Below are 17,305 nucleotides of genomic sequence, written 5' to 3' on the forward strand. Positions count from 1 at the left end.
CATCACAGTAGGAAATTACCCAGCATTTTGTTCAATTCACGTTTAAAGAGTCAAAAAATGTGTTTCTTTTGTGTAGATTATGCATAAACTTTGACTGGAATGTCCCTGGTGTGATGTCACTTCCTGTCATTTCTCACAGATTTTTCAAAATTTTCAAAAACACCAAATAAAGTCAAAATTAGACAATCGTAAAAACATGTCATGGGCACTTTGATTTGGAAATGGACAAATTCGATAGACTTTGGACTAAATGGGACTTTTATTGTCAGTCATTTGTACTGTGATTTTTGCTTGTATTTGTGTTTAGTTGCGTTTTTCTTTTGATTCATACTCTCAGGTCGTTTATGTATTTTGTTCTGTTTAGGTTTGTTTAAACGTTTAACAGGTAGTGTAGGTCTCTGAGTCACTTCCTGTTCTGGATTTGTTTCAGAGCTCCATCTACTGGCAGAAAAGGGGAATTTTGAGTAAATAAACAAAACAAAAAACTAGCTTGCACCATACCGTATTTTCCGCACTATAAAGCGCACGTAAAAGTCTTTAAAGTCCTCAAAAGCCGTCCGTGCGCTTAATAGTCCAGTGCGCTTAATATATGGTTTATTTCTGGTTGTGCTTACTGACCGCGAAGATATTTTGTGTGGTACACGGTGTATAAAGAAGATTTGGGACACGAGACGCGATGCGCGACTAGATTTACAGTACTCCGGAACCGGAAGTCCCAACAACATGTGTGCAAAGCATTCTGGGAACAGTAGTACTTGCACGCGGCACACGCGACACTTTGTCAAAACGTAAACAACACTTTCAGTCAGGCACAACGCAGACACCTACCGGTAAATAAAGGACCCCAAGAAACCATTGGAACTCTTATATTATTAGAAATGCGCTTACGGGCTAAATTATCAGTCAACTGTGGGATCAAAAGGCCGGAATCATCACTGAACTGCCGCGTGGATCCGAGATGCGGGATCACATGACCAAAGAGATTTTAGCACGGAGCACTATCGGCGCTTTGGCTGCTTTTACCATTATGCGCCCCAGCAGACATTAAACCGGGACACGGGACGTAAACAATTGGGGCTGTCCCAGGTAAATTGGGACGTCTGGTCATAGCTATGCGGGATGTACTTCGGCGCATTTGAAGGATTTGATGAGGAATGAACAGAAAAAGTGAGTGTATTGTGTTGTATTTTACGTGTTGCAACTGAGAGAGGCTGGGAGTTGTTGTGAATACGCTAACGTGTCTTTTAGCGGTAGCAGAGTGTGTTCTGTATTTGTATTTTACGTGTTTACAAGTGATCTTGACTGAGAATTGATTTGGATATGCTAACGTGTCTGTTAGCGATAGCAGAGTGTGTTTTGATGTTGAACAATGTTGATCTGAATGAGTTGAACGCGTTTCATAAAGCTCAACTGACTCTGACTTGTCTGTTTTGTTTATCTTTTGCGCTTTAGAGTCCGGTGAGCTTTATGTATGGACCAGTACACATGGTACATAGATAGCTGATGGTGCGCTTAATAATCCGGTGCGCCTTTTCATGCGCAAAATACGGTACATACTCAGAACGAGTCTGGTGATAATTCTTCATTGCCTTAAAAACAACCCAGGAGTCGTCTGAATCTCTCCCTACGACATCACAAATCTGGACAATTGAAACCATGTGTTTTCTGAGGCTCATATAAAGAGAGAGGAACTAAACAGGATTCATCAAACGAGCATGAATGAAGCTACATACGAGTCTAGTGATTATAAAGTTATCCTTGGTAAGAAGAATGATTGAATGATTATGGTCCAACCCACCACGTTTTTATCACTACAGTCACTTAAGTGTAGCGCGTACATGTATATTTTACATGTTTACACCACCTGCGACTTCAAACTCCCACATATCGACTGCATTAAGAACGGTTTGCCCTGGACGCGTGGTTGGTCTGTACCCCTTTGGTAGAGGCGAGCCCTTCCTCTGGCGCCAGGCGTGAGGGTGAAGAGGAGGAAGAGGGAAAAACGGGAGGAAAGGGAGGAAGAGGAGAGAGAGCATGGGAGGTAGAAAAAGGATGTACAGGGAGAGAGAAAGATGTGGAGAGAGATGGGGGAGTTCTGCTCACATGTCACAAACCAGCGTTAATTAGTCCAGGACCCCGCACCAGGGCCAACCCCGCATTAATTAGCATAAAGAGGCCGGCGGGACCCGCTTCCACCGACCTGCCCTCGCTCTGCATATCATTCTGCTCCAGTGGGAGGATCTGAGGAGCCATTTACACATTTCATGATTAATAGCTTGGCCCCGTGTTAAGTGATTTTCATTCCGAATAATACGTTTAAGTAGTTATTCTGTGAAAGCGTACGAGGGAGAATTATCTGACTCTGGCCCTTTTACTAACAGCAGAAGGAGCAGTCTCTGGGCGCGGCCCCCAGGGGCGCGGCCCCCTGCTCTGCTCCGTGCGGTACAAACTTTATGTGTTCTGCATTTGCGCAGAGGAGAAGTCGTGTGGGGAAAGAGGACTCATGATGAAGTCCTGATGGAGAAGTAAGTGGAGTTCTTCACACTTGGGACGCGTCCACATTCTGACTCGCACCCTAAATAAATAAGGAAAAGCGCTTCACACTCTAGCTTTACACTCTAGCTTCACACTCTAGCTTTACACTCTAGCTTTACACTCTAGCTTTACACTCTAGCTTTACACTCTAGCTTTACACTCTAGCTTCACACTCTAGCTTTACACTCTAGCTTCACACTCTAGCTTTACACTCTAGCTTTACACTCTAGCTTTACACTCTAGCTTTACACTCTAGCTTACACTCTAGCTTCACACTCTAGCTTTACACTCTAGCTTTACACGCTAGCTTCACGCTCTAGCTTCACACTCTAGCTTTACACTCTAGCTTCACACTCTAGCTTTACACTCTAGCTTTACACGCTAGCTTCACGCTCTAGCTTCACACTCTAGCTTTACACTCTAGCTTCACACTCTAGCTTTACACTCTAGCTTTACACTCTAGCGTCACACTCTAGCTTCACACTCTAGCTTTACACTCTAGCTTTACACTCTAGCTTCACACTCTAGCTTCACACTCTAGCTTCACACTCTAGCTTCACACTCTAGCTTTACACTCTAGCTTTACACGCTAGCTTCACGCTCTAGCTTCACACTCCAGCTTTACACTCTAGCTTCACACTCTCCGTCACTTCATCAGCTCCAGGACAAACAGAACCACCCGTGCTCAGCTCCAGGGCGCTGCAGGTGTCACCAGCAGGGGGCGCAGTGTGTGTGTAAATGGCATATCGGTTCAGCGTCTTCATCGAACATTGCGTTTCATTTCAAATCTGCATTCTCGCTGTAAGCAGGCTCTCCTCTTCACAGATCTGACCTGTAACTTTGCCTTGTGGCTTCACCTACTTGTCTTTTTAAAGAAAGAAATAGTACATAATTGTCATAGTATATAATTGAAGTAGTATATAATGAATAAATTAATTATTTTTAATAGTTGGTAATATACAAATTAAACCGTATATAAACTCTATATTAAAACGATAATGATTATTTACACCACCCTCGTCTCCCCTTCTTTTTTCCATCAAAGGTGAATTACCTTTTATGTGTAAATGTGTCAGTCCTGGAGGGCGTCGCCATGGCACCGTGTGTGTCTTACAAACTGATGAAACTGATGGAAAGTTACATTGATTCAGATTTAAAGTAACCATATCTGACATTTTACAGGACAGTATCGTCCCCAAAAGTTTAAAGTCACATGGCAACTGAGAAGAAAGAAAATTAAACACGTCTCACTCGAGCATTATCACAGTTTAGTCCAGTTCAAGGGGAAAGATTGTACCTGTCTGTAATATGGATAAACTGTTGTCAAATCACAAAACAGTATTCATCTTAAAACTAAAATACAGTAGTCTAATCTACTGGAGACAACCGCATGGATAAGTCTCTACAAGTCTGGCTTAGACACTAAACTTTTGATTTTGGCAATGTTTTTTAGATGGTAAAAAGCTGCTGATGTCATTGATGTCACGTGGCTTTTAAAGTTCAAGTCTGAGTCCGTTATTACCCACAGATTTCTAACTTGGTTTGTAGGTTTTAGAGAGAGACTCCGGCAACAGCAATAACACTAGAGACTCGCACATCCACCAGGAAAGTCATAAAACAGTCAATGTTCTTTAAATCGACTGCTTTCTTTTTGTCGAGAGTCCTGAAAAGCGCTACAAGAATAAACGTGTTGTTATGATTAAAACATGACATCAGGCGGCACTGCTGGGGCCAGTTACGGGGCAGGTCTGCGGAGAGGCGAGCGTGAAAATGCAGGTTTTCTGAGCTATAAAACCACAGCGTTTAAGAGGACAAGAGGGGAAAGTTACACAGTGAACCTTTAATGTGGATGGTTTACGGATCAATGCATCTGTCAATGGGAGAAAGAGAGAGAGAGGGAAAGAAAGAAAGAGGGATGAGGTAAAGACAGAAGAGACAGGAGGGGGAGAGAGAGAGAGGGAGGGAAGATGGATGGGAGAAGACCGGTGAAGAAGGAGATAAACACAGAGTGATGGACAGAGAGGAGAGAGAGAGAGAGCGAGGGCAACAAGAGAAGAGGAGAAAAATTAGAAAAGGGGACAGAGAGAAGGAAGAGAGGAGGACAGGAGAGAGAAGAGAGAGGGAGATGGGGGTGAGAAAACAAAAGGATGGAAGATGCATAGAGAGAAGGGAGGAAACACGAAGAAGAGAATGATAGTAAAGGAGAGGGAGGAAAAAGAGAAAAACAGAAAGACAATGGGGCGAGAAAAGAAGATGGAGGAGAAAGGATGGAGACAGAAAAGGAGGGAGAGAGAGCGAAAGAGAGGCTGTAAGACGAGGAAAGAATAGGACAACGATTAGAAAAGGGGACTGAGAGAAGGAAGAGAGAGGGAAAGGTGGACAAGGAGAGGAGAGAAAATATCGGGAGATGGGGGTGAGAAAACAAAAGAATGGAAGATGCATGGGGAGAAGGGAAGAAACACGAGCAATAGAGAATGAGAACGATAGTAAAGGAAAGAGAGGGAAAAGGCAAACGGAAAGAGAAGGGGGTAAGAAAAGAAGAAAGAGGAGAAGGAGGGTGAGAGAGAGAACGACAGAAGAAATAAAGAAGAGACATTTTTAAGAAGCGTGGAGTGCGAAAAAGAGAACAGAGGGTTAGAAAGAGGAAAGGGAAGGAAGGAGAGAGAGAGGGAGAGACAGAAGGGAGGGCAGCATGTGGATGGGAGGACACTTGTACGGACCAGCTGGTGGTCTTCCTCAGGCTGGATAAATACTTCAAATGGAGAGATGAGCGCGAGGGACAGAGAAGGACGAGAATCCGGAACAGATCGACACAGAACATCACAGCGCCGCACTTATGTACTCACGTTATGTACTCACGCTATGTACTCATGTTATGTACTCACGTTATGTACTCACATTATGTACTCACGTTATGTACTCACGCTATGTACTCATGTTATGTACTCACGTTATGTACTCACATTATGTACTCACGTTATGTACTCACGTTATGTAGTCACACTATGTACTCACACTATGTACTCACGTTATGTACTCACGCTACGTACTCATGTTATGTACTCACGTTATGTACTCATGTTATGTACTCACGTTATGTAGTCACACTATGTACTCACACTATGTACTCACGTTATGTACTCACATTATGTACTCACGTTATGTACTCACGTTATGTAGTCACACTATGTACTCACACTATGTACTCACGTTAGGTACTCACGCTACGTACTCATGTTATGTACTCACGTTATGTACTCATGTTATGTACTCACACTATGTACTCTTGTTATGTACTCACGTTATGTACTCATGTTATGTACTCACGCTATGTACTCATGTTATGTACTCACGTTATGTACTCACATTATGTACTCACGTTATGTACTCACGTTATGTACTCATGTCATGTACTCACATCATGTACTCACGTCTCGTTATATCTTTTTAATGTCCATTTACAAGCCACATGACAGCCCGGTATTTCTAATGAACGACTTATTTCTGTGTGGAGTTTGCACGCTCTCACTGTGTCTATCCATGATTCTGAAGTGACGTGACACACTCGATGCTACTGCCATCTTGAGGACATAAGCTGCGTGCTCACTGTGGGCTGTGTCAACGAAAAGCCTCAAAACAAAGGATTCTTTCTCTTCTCTCACGTCCCCAAAGACCCCGTTTGTCCAGAAATGTGTTATTGTAGTCAGGAGGGGCCAGTGGACTTCAGACTGAGGCTGTGCTGTTAGTTTCAGGTCGCTAGCAGCTAATGCTAGTCTACATATTATTACGTGGCTATGCTAATAAACGTTAGCCTTTGCAGACAGTTTTAACGAGCCTCATTGCCAACTGTCCGGATAGAGCACAGACACAAAGTCCGTGCGCTTGAAAGCTTTGTGGGCATGTCCGGTGCAGAGGGCGTGGCCCGTGCAGAGGGCGTGTACAGTGCAGAGGGCGTGTCCGGTGCAGAGAGCGTGGCCCATGCAGAGGGCGTGGCCCGTGCAGAGGGCCTGTCCAGTGCAGAGGGCCTGTCCAGTGCAGAGGGCGTGGCCCGTGCAGAGGGCGTGTCCAGTGCAGAGGGCGTGTCCGGTGCTGAGGGCGCGGCCCGTGCAGAGGGCGTGTCCAGTGCAGAGGGCGTGTCCAGTGCAGAGGGCGTGTCCGGTGCAGAGGGTGTGTGGACGAGTAAGAGCAGATGGAAATGTTCATAAAGGTTTGTTGTGACAAGCTGTCGTGACTCGCCGCTGTAGATAAGGCTCAAAGCCTCTGTCTGTGTGTCAACTCTTTTCATTTTCAGTTTCATGCTCTGTTTTTCATGACTCTCTAACAGTGGCATGGCAACAGCACATGGGACGTCTTCAAAATCAAGGTGACAGCAGATAAGTCACGTGACTGAAACACATGAACAGGTTTTCTTTGGTTTCCACTAAAATGTGCAGGTTTGTAGTTTGAGCTTTATAAGCTGTAGTTTGAGCTTTATATGCAGTAGTTTGAGCTTTATATGCAGTAGTTTGAGCTTTATATGCAGTAGTTTGAGCTTTATATGCAGTAGTTTGAGCTTTATATGCAGTAGTTTGAGCTTTATATGCAGTAGTTTGAGCTTTATATGCAGTAGTTTGAGCTTTATATGCTGTAGTTTGAGCTTTATTTGCAGTAGTTTGAGCGTTATATGCTGTAATTTGAGCTTTATATGCAGTAGTTTGAGCTGTATATGCAGTAGTTTGAGCTTCATATGCAGTAGTTTGAGCTTTATATGCAGTAGTTTGAGCTTTATATGCTGTAGTTTGAGCTTTATATGCAGTAGTTTGAGCTTCATATGCAGTAGTTTGAGCTTTAAATGCAGTAGTTTGAGCTTTATATGCAGTAGTTTGAGCTTCATATGCAGTAGTTTGAGCTTTATATGCAGTAGTTTGAGCTTTATATGCAGTAGTTTGAGCTTTTGTTATATATGGATTCAAACAAAACTACTTTCTTCTGCACATTCCTAAATATTAGACTAGGATTTTAGATTTAATTAACATCTTTGTTGTTGTGTATTTGATAGATTTCTGTCTTTCAAGCAACTCATCTTATGTCAAGGAAAGAAAGAATTAAAAAAAATACATGACGTATACTTTTCCTGCCCTACCGTCCTCTCAATAAAGTATCTCTGACGCTTAAGTTTTGTGTTTGAAAAGGCATTTGGCAACACTCGTTTTGCTTTAGTTTGAGGCTAATGCGGCGTCAAATGCAGCGCTGGGTTGGCAGAACTGAGAGACTGAAAATGCAAATGAGTCGTCCGTGTCCGAGACGTCAGCTTTACACGGTTCTTGTCTGGATTCTGGCAGCTCACGCCACAGACGGAAACGAAAGCGCTTCATGTCTTTGAGCAGCTTTTAGCCGTGTCCATCGATTTTAACTGCCAAACAGGACTTGTGTTTTATAACCGGAGTCAGAAAATGTATAATATGGCACACAAAAAGAGCAGATTGACAAGAAAATATTAAAGTGACGTATGACGGGTTTTTACGATTGTCTAATTTTGACTTTATTTGGTGTATTTATACCTGTTGTACATATACATTATAGTTTTACACCAATCGAGCAGGTATTTGTGGAGAAAACATTGAAAAATCAGAAATGACAGAAAGTGACATCACACTAGGGAGAAGTATTCCAGGCAGTTTATGCAGAATTTACACAAAATAAATAATTTTTGATGCTCTAAACATTAATTAAACAAAATAAAGTCGCTCTCATATATAGGTGACATATAAATGTCAAAACATTTGACATAAGATGAGTTTCCTAGTGTGATGTCGTCGATTACAAACAGGAAGTGAAATTATAAACCTAAAAAATCTGCTATTCTGTGATACAATGAGGGTATAAAGGGATATTTGTGATTAAGTTACAGTTCACCTTTTAGTAAATTTTTTTGGTACATTTTTGACGAATTGTTGTTATGATCATTTCAATTACAATCATAAATCATTAAAAACATACATTATTTTTGTCAATAGCGCATAGTCCTACTATACTGATATTATTTTTATTTTCACACTTGCAACTGCATTTCATACTCCAGTGCAACTTAAGTTTTTTTCTTCTCTATTATGCATTTTTTGGCTGGTGCGACTTATAGTCTGGAAAATATGGTACTTATTAGCCAATCATAAGAAAATGTATTCTCATTCATAAAAACAGTGCAATATTAACAGCAAAACACCATTTAATCACAAATTGGTCGTAGAATATGACGTAAATAAGCTTTATAATCACTAAAACTCAACAAAACCTAAAGCGTGCGCCTGTTATCCATATGAAATACGATCACCGCTCGCTGAAAGCTGATAGCATGAGCAGGTTTCTTATCATATTTTTGGTGAGTGCGTTCAATCTGACGCCGGGTGGAAATTGGCCCGGCAGAACCGCGGCGCTGTGAGCGGCGTGAATCCAAGTGAATTGGCAGACGGCGTCGAGCGGAGGAGCGCAGGTGTCGAGCGATAAATTGAAAAGGAGGAAAAAACCAACAAGTCGGTGGAACGATGTTTTGTTTTTTAAAGCGTAGACGTCTGTGTTCACGCAGAATGAAAAGTCGTGCCCGTGCCAGTCTTTTTATGTAAGAATTTGCCACAAAGTCAGTGTATACTTTGATATAATCAGCATTTATTTTGTCTTTTTATCAATTTTCTAAGTCTTAAGTGTGAAATAAAAGCACTGAGAACATCGTTGATATCATAAAAAGCCCTTTTGAGCTCATAATAAACATGGGATAGTTATAGTAGGAGCTGGCAACCCAAAGTGAGGGGCACGTTTTGCCCCCCGATTCGATAAAAGGCACAAAAATGTCAGCGTAATCAACATTTACATCGCTCGTTTTCAGTAAATGTCGCTTTGTTGCCCGCGGAGGGAATTACAACATGGAAACAAACAGACTCTGCACGACTTCGTAACCACGGCGCCATCTAGAGGCTATGAGTAAACAAGAGCAAGACCGGAAAACATAAAACGCCTTTCATGACTCAAGGTTACCTGGTATTTAAATGTTTTTTGTACATGTTTTTTTTTTTTTTTTTAAATAATTATAATGCTAACTTTTATGTGGATGTTTTGGCTTTTTTCTTATGTTGTGATTGAGGTCAGGATTAGCACGTCATGTTTTAAAGTCAAGTTTAAACTGTGTAAACTTTGATGACAATTCTGGGAAATTTGAAACTGAGTGTTTTTGTGAGTCTCTTCTTATAAACAGGATTAAAGCGCCCCCTACAGGTCGGATGACTCATTGAACTAAAATGCTGTCAAGCTAAATATATTTAGAATTTTGCACAAAAAAAAAATCACAAAAATTTTATACAGCAAAGCACATTTTTAAGGTTTATAATTTCACTTCCTGTTTGTAATTGACGACATCACACAAGGAAATTACCCAGCAAACACTGGGCAGAAACTCATCTAATGTACTTTTTTTTTCATTTGACCAATAAAAACATATGAGAGCGACTTTATTTTTTTGTGTAAATCTGGAATTAGTGTCCCTAGTGCAGGGGTGGGCAATTATTTTCCTCCGGGGGCCATATTCGAATCCGGCCCGCCATAATTGGTGTGGATAAAAATAAATCCCAAAAATTAAATATCAAATAAAATATAACTTTTCTGTCAAATATAGGCTATTGAATCTATTATTTAATTGATTTCACGTCATATGTATTAAGGATACACGTGCAGACAGATGCCTGAGGGCAAAAAAGGAAAAATATTATTATTATAATTTTTTTAAATATTACTTGGACAAGCTTGGCGGGCCGGATTGAAAGGGATCCGGCCTTAGTTTGCCTACCCCTGCCCTAGTGTGATGTCACTTCCTGTCATTTTCAACAGATTTTACAACATTTTCTCCACAAATACCTGCTCGATTGGTGTAAAACTATAATTTATATGTTCAACAGGTATAAATACATCAAATAAAGTCAAAATTAGAACATTGTAAAAACCCGTCATTCGTCACTTGAACGAAACAAGCGCGAGTGAAGCTGAATACAACTCAAAGTATGTTTCTGATGATGGAACAATGTGTCAAATACTCCAAAAAGTAATTTTTTCGTGTAAAAAAATCTGACATGTACCAATTCTATCATTTGTACCACACTTTCCAGGTTGTTTGAGTTTGCAGTTCATCTGTGCCAAACGGTGCCCTACTGAGTGCCATGTGATATTTACAGACTCTCCAGCATTGCATTCCTTGGCACCCCACAATCATGACCTCTCTTTCTGTGCCTTCGGACGCGGCACGTTGCCATGGAGACGGCCCTGCCAAAATCACAGAGGAAGACGGGGACGAGGGGGGGTTGGACAGGCCGGCGGGGGAGCGAGACCTTGAAATACTTACACAGCACGTCACTGGTAAATATGTTTGGGCCCAGTTTGCAAATAAACACAGAGCTCTCAGGTGTTTTCTTTTTGTTGCTAGGAGATGACAAACATTCAACTGGTCTGAGCTTGTTTTTCTAATAAGCCACTGTCACTTTTCTGGAGCTCAGTTCATCCACCGGCTCGTGGCAATCGCAATGAAACTTAAACTAAACAACAAACTCATCTTACATTTACGCAATTGTAGTTTATTCCATTGCAAAAATACCTTTTCACTGTGAGCAGGATCGCCTCTTCACAGACCTGAGCTGTAACCCGGCCTTGTGGCATCACCATGGATATAGATATATTTATTTGATATTTTATAGTGAACATCTTGTGGCTTCACGTGGAGTTTAAACATGCTTTTTGGTCACATTGGGATCAGTATCTTTAGTACAGTATACATTTGGCCGTTTCCAAGGTGATTTAGGCTTCAGAGTGCCCTCTACTGTCAGCAGTGGGGATGAACATATACGCTATGCAACAAGAGCCACATGTTCGTTGTGAACACAATTCAACAATAACACGTCTAAAAGCTAAAAAAAAAAGTGACTTAGTTTATTTATCCACCATATTTTCCTGATTTTTTTTTTTTTTCTTTTCCGGACTCTGCAGTCACCTGCGACCCCGAAAGGGAGCAAGCGGTAGAAAATGGATGGATGGATTTTCCGGACTATAAGTCGCACCCCAGCCAAAACTATGTAAAAAGGTGCGACTTATACTCTGGAGCGACTTATATGTGATATTATTTGTTATTTTCACACTGACAACCACAAGAGGGCGATCTAGGCTCTAAGCGACGCAGAAGAAGAATCTGCACTTCCTCTTCCTCTGGAGTTTGTGGAGTTGTTTAGAAGTGACACAGAGGAAGAAGAATTCAATGGATTTAGTGATTTGGGGTAAAACTGATGCTTTGGTAAACTTGTTAGCATGTTCTTTATGCTATAGTTATCTGAATAACTGTTCATATGTTACGTTAACATACCAGACACTTACCACAGTTCTGTCTGTGCGTCATGTAGCTGAAGGTGTTAGCGTTAGCATACGTACACCTATTCACCATGTTCTCTCATCTGTTATTATTTTAAACTGCATTTCAAGATGAAATGTCTGTTCTTGGTCTGGGATTTTATCAAATAAATTTCCCCCCAAAATGCGACTCATATATATTTTTTTCTTCTCTATAATGCATTTTTTGACTGGTGACTGACTTATAGTCCGTAAAATACGGTAAATTGTACAGGTAATTCTTGTTTTTTTTAGCTCTTTGTTACATATTGTGTGACGTGTGAGATACTATGTCCAAGTAATTTCCCTTGTGGATCTGTGAACTTCTGTCTAATGCCATTCTGTGGAGCATTACAGGCAAAGCAATAACCTCAACATTTGCTCTGTGTTTTTGGTATATTACTGTAACTACATTCATTACACGACTATATATCTATAACACGAAGAACAGAACCTCGTTACATTGTGAAAGTGCGTGCGTGCGTGCGTGTCCCCGTGTCCCCGTGTCCCCGTGCCCCCGTCCTCACTGACCTTTCTTGGCCAGCTCCGGATCGGTCTCGTACTTGTCCACCAGGAGCTGCACCTGCTCGGGCTTGAGCGGCGGGTAGAGGATCTCGTTCAGCCGCGGGTCCCGCTGTTGACTGTTTATGAACTCGGTCATCTGCTCCAAGGTGAGGAACTGCCGGCTCTTCGCCCCCCTGTGGACACCAAATAGAATTATAGCGAGAAACAGGAGCGATTTGATGATTTCGAACAGGGGTAATTAAAGAGGCGAGGAGGCGGCGAGGAGTTGGGGGGGGGGGGGGGGGGGGGGACGCACCGAAGGGCTGGTGATTACATTTGGCGTAAATTATGAGATCTGATTAAAACGTGTTTCATTTCTCAGGCTGGGATGGTGAGTCGCAACATATGCTGTGGAAATGAGTCAAAATGGCTGGAGTTCAGAACATTCATCTGAACGATTTAAGAAGTTTGGACTAATCCCATTTCGACAGTGGAATGGAGGAGCAGATTAAAGAATGTTCACAGGAGATTAGCAAATAGATAAATGTCCCCTCTTCTTCTCACCAAGGAAAACTACTACTTCAATACTGCGAAATATACAATCTTAAATGTCAGTTTTCTGGTCTGGAGACACCTGCTCTTGCTGCCTCGTCTGGATCACCGTGTGGTACACTGGAGCCACAGCCAGGGACAAACAGAGACTACAGCGCCCTCTGCTGAGAAGGTGATCGGCTGCAGACTTCCATCTCTGCAGGAGCTGTACGTCTCCGAACAGGTCGGATCACAGCCGACCCTTCTCACCCTCGACATGGACTATGTGAGCCACTCCCTCAGGCAGGAGGCCACTCCCCTCAGGCAGGAGGCCACTCCCCTCAGGCAGGAGGCCACTCCCCTCAGGGAGGAGGCCACTCCCCTCAGGGAGGAGGCCATTCCCCTCAGGCAGGAGGCCACTCCCCTCAGGCAGGAGGTCACTCCCCTCAGGCAGGAGGCCATTCCCCTCAGGGAGGAGGCCACTCCCCTCAGGCAGGAGGCCACTCCCCTCAGGCAGGAGGCCACTCCCCTCAGGCAGGAGGCCACTCCCCTCAGGCAGGAGGTCACTCCCCTCAGGCAGGAGGCCATTCCCCTCAGGGAGGAGGCCACTCCCCTCAGGCAGGAGGCCACTCCCCTCAGGCAGGAGGCCACTCCCCTCAGGCAGGAGGCCACTCCCCTCAGGGAGGAGGCCATTCCCCTCAGGCAGGAGGCCACTCCCCTCAGGCAGGAGGCCACTCCCCTCAGGGAGGAGGCCACTCCCCTCAGGGAGGAGGCCACTCCCCAGGGAGGAGGCCACTCCTCTCAGGCAGGAGGCCACTCCCCTCAGGCAGGAGGTCACTCCCCTCAGGCAGGAGGCCATTCCCCTCAGGGAGGAGGCCACTCCCCTCAGGCAGGAGGCCACTCCCCTCAGGCAGGAGGCCACTCCCCTCAGGCAGGAGGCCACTCCCCTCAGGGAGGAGGCCATTCCCCTCAGGCAGGAGGCCACTCCCCTCAGGCAGGAGGCCACTCCCCTCAGGGAGGAGGCCACTCCCCTCAGGGAGGAGGCCACTCCCCAGGGAGGAGGCCACTCCTCTCAGGCAGGAGGCCACTCCCCTCAGGCAGGAGGCCACTCCCCTCAGGCAGGAGGCCATTCCCCTCAGGGAGGAGGCCACTCCCCTCAGGCAGGAGGCCACTCCCCTCAGGCAGGAGGCCACTCCCCTCAGGGAGGAGGCCATTCCCCTCAGGCAGGAGGCCACTCCCCTCAGGCAGGAGGCCACTCCCCTCAGGGAGGAGGCCACTCCCCTCAGGGAGGAGGCCACTCCCCAGGGAGGAGGCCACTCCTCTCAGGCAGGAGGCCACTCCCCTCAGGCAGGAGGCCACTCCCCTCAGGCAGGAGGCCATTCCCCTCAGGGAGGAGGCCACTCCCCTCAGGCAGGAGGCCACTCCCCTCAGGCAGGAGGCCATTCCCCTCAGGGAGGAGGCCATTCCCCTCAGGCAGGAGGCCACTCCCCTCAGGGAGGAGGCCACTCCCCTCAGGCAGGAGGCCACTCCCCTCAGGCAGGAGGCCACTCCCCTCAGGCAGGAGGTCACTCCCCTCAGGCAGGAGGCCATTCCCCTCAGGGAGGAGGCCACTCCCCTCAGGCAGGAGGCCACTCCCCTCAGGCAGGAGGCCACTCCCCTCAGGCAGGAGGCCACTCCCCTCAGGGAGGAGGCCATTCCCCTCAGGCAGGAGGCCACTCCCCTCAGGCAGGAGGCCACTCCCCTCAGGGAGGAGGCCACTCCCCTCAGGGAGGAGGCCACTCCCCAGGGAGGAGGCCACTCCCCTCAGGCAGGAGGCCACTCCCCTCAGGCAGGAGGCCACTCCCCTCAGGGAGGAGGCCATTCCCCTCAGGGAGGAGGCCATTCCCCTCAGGCAGGAGGCCACTCCCCTCAGGCAGGAGGCCACTCCCCTCAGGGAGGAGGCCACTCCCCTCAGGCAGGAGGCCACTCCCCTCAGGGAGGAGGCCATTCCCCTCAGGGAGGAGGCCTCTCACCAGGGAGGAGGCCACTCCCCTCAGGGAGGAGGCCACTCCCCTCAGGCAGGAGGCCACTCCCCAGGGAGGAGGCCACTCCCCTCAGGGAGGAGGCCACTCCCCAGGGAGGAGGCCACTCCTCTCAGGCAGGAGGCCACTCCCCTCAGGCAGGAGGCCACTCCCCTCAGGCAGGAGGCCATTCCCCTCAGGGAGGAGGCCACTCCCCTCAGGCAGGAGGCCACTCCCCTCAGGCAGGAGGCCATTCCCCTCAGGGAGGAGGCCATTCCCCTCAGGCAGGAGGCCACTCCCCTCAGGCAGGAGGCCACTCCCCTCAGGGAGGAGGCCATTCCCCTCAGGCAGGAGGCCACTCCCCTCAGGGAGGAGGCCACTCCCCTCAGGGAGGAGGCCACTCCCCAGGGAGGAGGCCACTCCTCTCAGGCAGGAGGCCACTCCCCTCAGGCAGGAGGCCACTCCCCTCAGGCAGGAGGCCATTCCCCTCAGGGAGGAGGCCATTCCCCTCAGGGAGGAGGCCACTCCCCTCAGGCAGGAGGCCACTCCCCTCAGGCAGGAGGCCATTCCCCTCAGGGAGGAGGCCATTCCCCTCAGGCAGGAGGCCACTCCCCTCAGGGAGGAGGCCACTCCCCTCAGGCAGGAGGCCACTCCCCTCAGGCAGGAGGCCACTCCCCTCAGGCAGGAGGCCACTCCCCTCAGGCAGGAGGTCACTCCCCTCAGGCAGGAGGCCATTCCCCTCAGGGAGGAGGCCACTCCCCTCAGGCAGGAGGCCACTCCCCTCAGGCAGGAGGCCACTCCCCTCAGGCAGGAGGCCACTCCCCTCAGGGAGGAGGCCATTCCCCTCAGGCAGGAGGCCACTCCCCTCAGGCAGGAGGCCACTCCCCTCAGGGAGGAGGCCACTCCCCTCAGGGAGGAGGCCACTCCCCAGGGAGGAGGCCACTCCCCTCAGGCAGGAGGCCACTCCCCTCAGGCAGGAGGCCACTCCCCTCAGGGAGGAGGCCATTCCCCTCAGGGAGGAGGCCATTCCCCTCAGGCAGGAGGCCACTCCCCTCAGGCAGGAGGCCACTCCCCTCAGGGAGGAGGCCACTCCCCTCAGGCAGGAGGCCACTCCCCTCAGGGAGGAGGCCATTCCCCTCAGGGAGGAGGCCTCTCACCAGGGAGGAGGCCACTCCCCTCAGGGAGGAGGCCACTCCCCTCAGGCAGGAGGCCACTCCCCAGGGAGGAGGCCACTCCCCTCAGGGAGGAGGCCACTCCCCTCAGGGAGGAGGCCATTCCCCTCAGGCAGGAGGCCACTCCCCTCAGGCAGGAGGCCACTCCCCTCAGGCAGGAGGCCACTCCCCTCAGGGAGGAGGCCACTCCCCTCAGGCAGGAGGCCACTCCCCTCAGGCAGGAGGCCACTCCCCTCAGGCAGGAGGCTAACTACATCTCTGTATCGATACTCGTATTGCCAAGAAGTCTGTCACGATATAGATCACGATGTCGATATATTGAGCACAGCTGTAGTTGAGACTGTGCTGCAGCCGGTCGCTTCAAACATTATAATCTTGAACACTTCCTCCAGTGTGCAGCGTGGTCCGGGGCTCGTCCCGGGTGACACTGGCCCCGCTCCGTGGTTGATGGTTTAAAACCCTCGGGGCCAAATAGGCTTTTAATGCTGCTTTCAGATGACGTCATCGTACGGCCCTGTGCTGCTTAAGTGAGATCATCTGTGGCTGTAATGCAGTTTTTATGGTGTGGTTAGATAAATGTAGTATTCTAATGAACATTGTCACTAATATTGATCTAATATCACAAACATGAGACATTATTTCTACAGATAAATGTATTTGTAACATGTTCATGAAAAATATTTACTTCTCACAATCTGGCCTTAAAGTACCATTATTACTACTTACTTTGTCCTCGGAGCAGTTTTAGCTTTGCCTGGATTGTTCCACATATGAATATATTAACTAAGACAAACATGTGTCAAGTTACAGATCAGATCTGTGGAAAGGCAACACCGCACACAGTAAGAACACATGACTTATAGATATTATTTAGTAACTGTAATTGAATAAATGCGAGCAGGACAAGTTAAAACTGTGAAACATTCAGGGCAAAGCTCGTCTCCATGGAGACGAGCAGGCGCTGTGCATTCTACCAGAAAAGGTTACATAGTGCACCTTTAATTAACGCTAGGGCATTTAACACCAAGTAGTATTTTATAACTGAGACTACATTAGACTACTGCACATTTTCTGCCAGTAATAAAGTATTTTATTTCTCATCAACCTGGAAGTAAGGACCAAAAGCAGAGCTCTGATTGGCTGTGCCCGTGAGGACCGAAAAAAGGTGAA

At 47.0% G+C, this 17,305-nt stretch overlaps 1 protein-coding gene across 2 annotated transcripts in view; it reads right to left on the minus strand.

Annotated features, from left to right (window-relative positions):
- The window catches only part of LOC140354967 (1-phosphatidylinositol 4,5-bisphosphate phosphodiesterase beta-1-like), a 314,396-nt gene that overhangs the window by 71,469 nt on the left and 225,622 nt on the right, over window positions 1-17,305 (minus strand). For both annotated transcript variants that reach the window (XM_072440120.1, XM_072440121.1), the window contains exon 9: window positions 12,460-12,626. In XM_072440120.1, the coding sequence (XP_072296221.1) occupies window positions 12,460-12,626 (167 nt within the window). The remainder of the gene's footprint in view (window positions 1-12,459; window positions 12,627-17,305) is intronic.

Source organism: Eucyclogobius newberryi, unplaced genomic scaffold (genome assembly GCF_026437365.1).
Source record: "Eucyclogobius newberryi isolate DKJ021-1_F unplaced genomic scaffold, fEucNew1.0.hap1 SCAF_1, whole genome shotgun sequence".
Classification (NCBI taxonomy): Eukaryota; Metazoa; Chordata; class Actinopteri; order Gobiiformes; family Gobiidae; genus Eucyclogobius; species Eucyclogobius newberryi.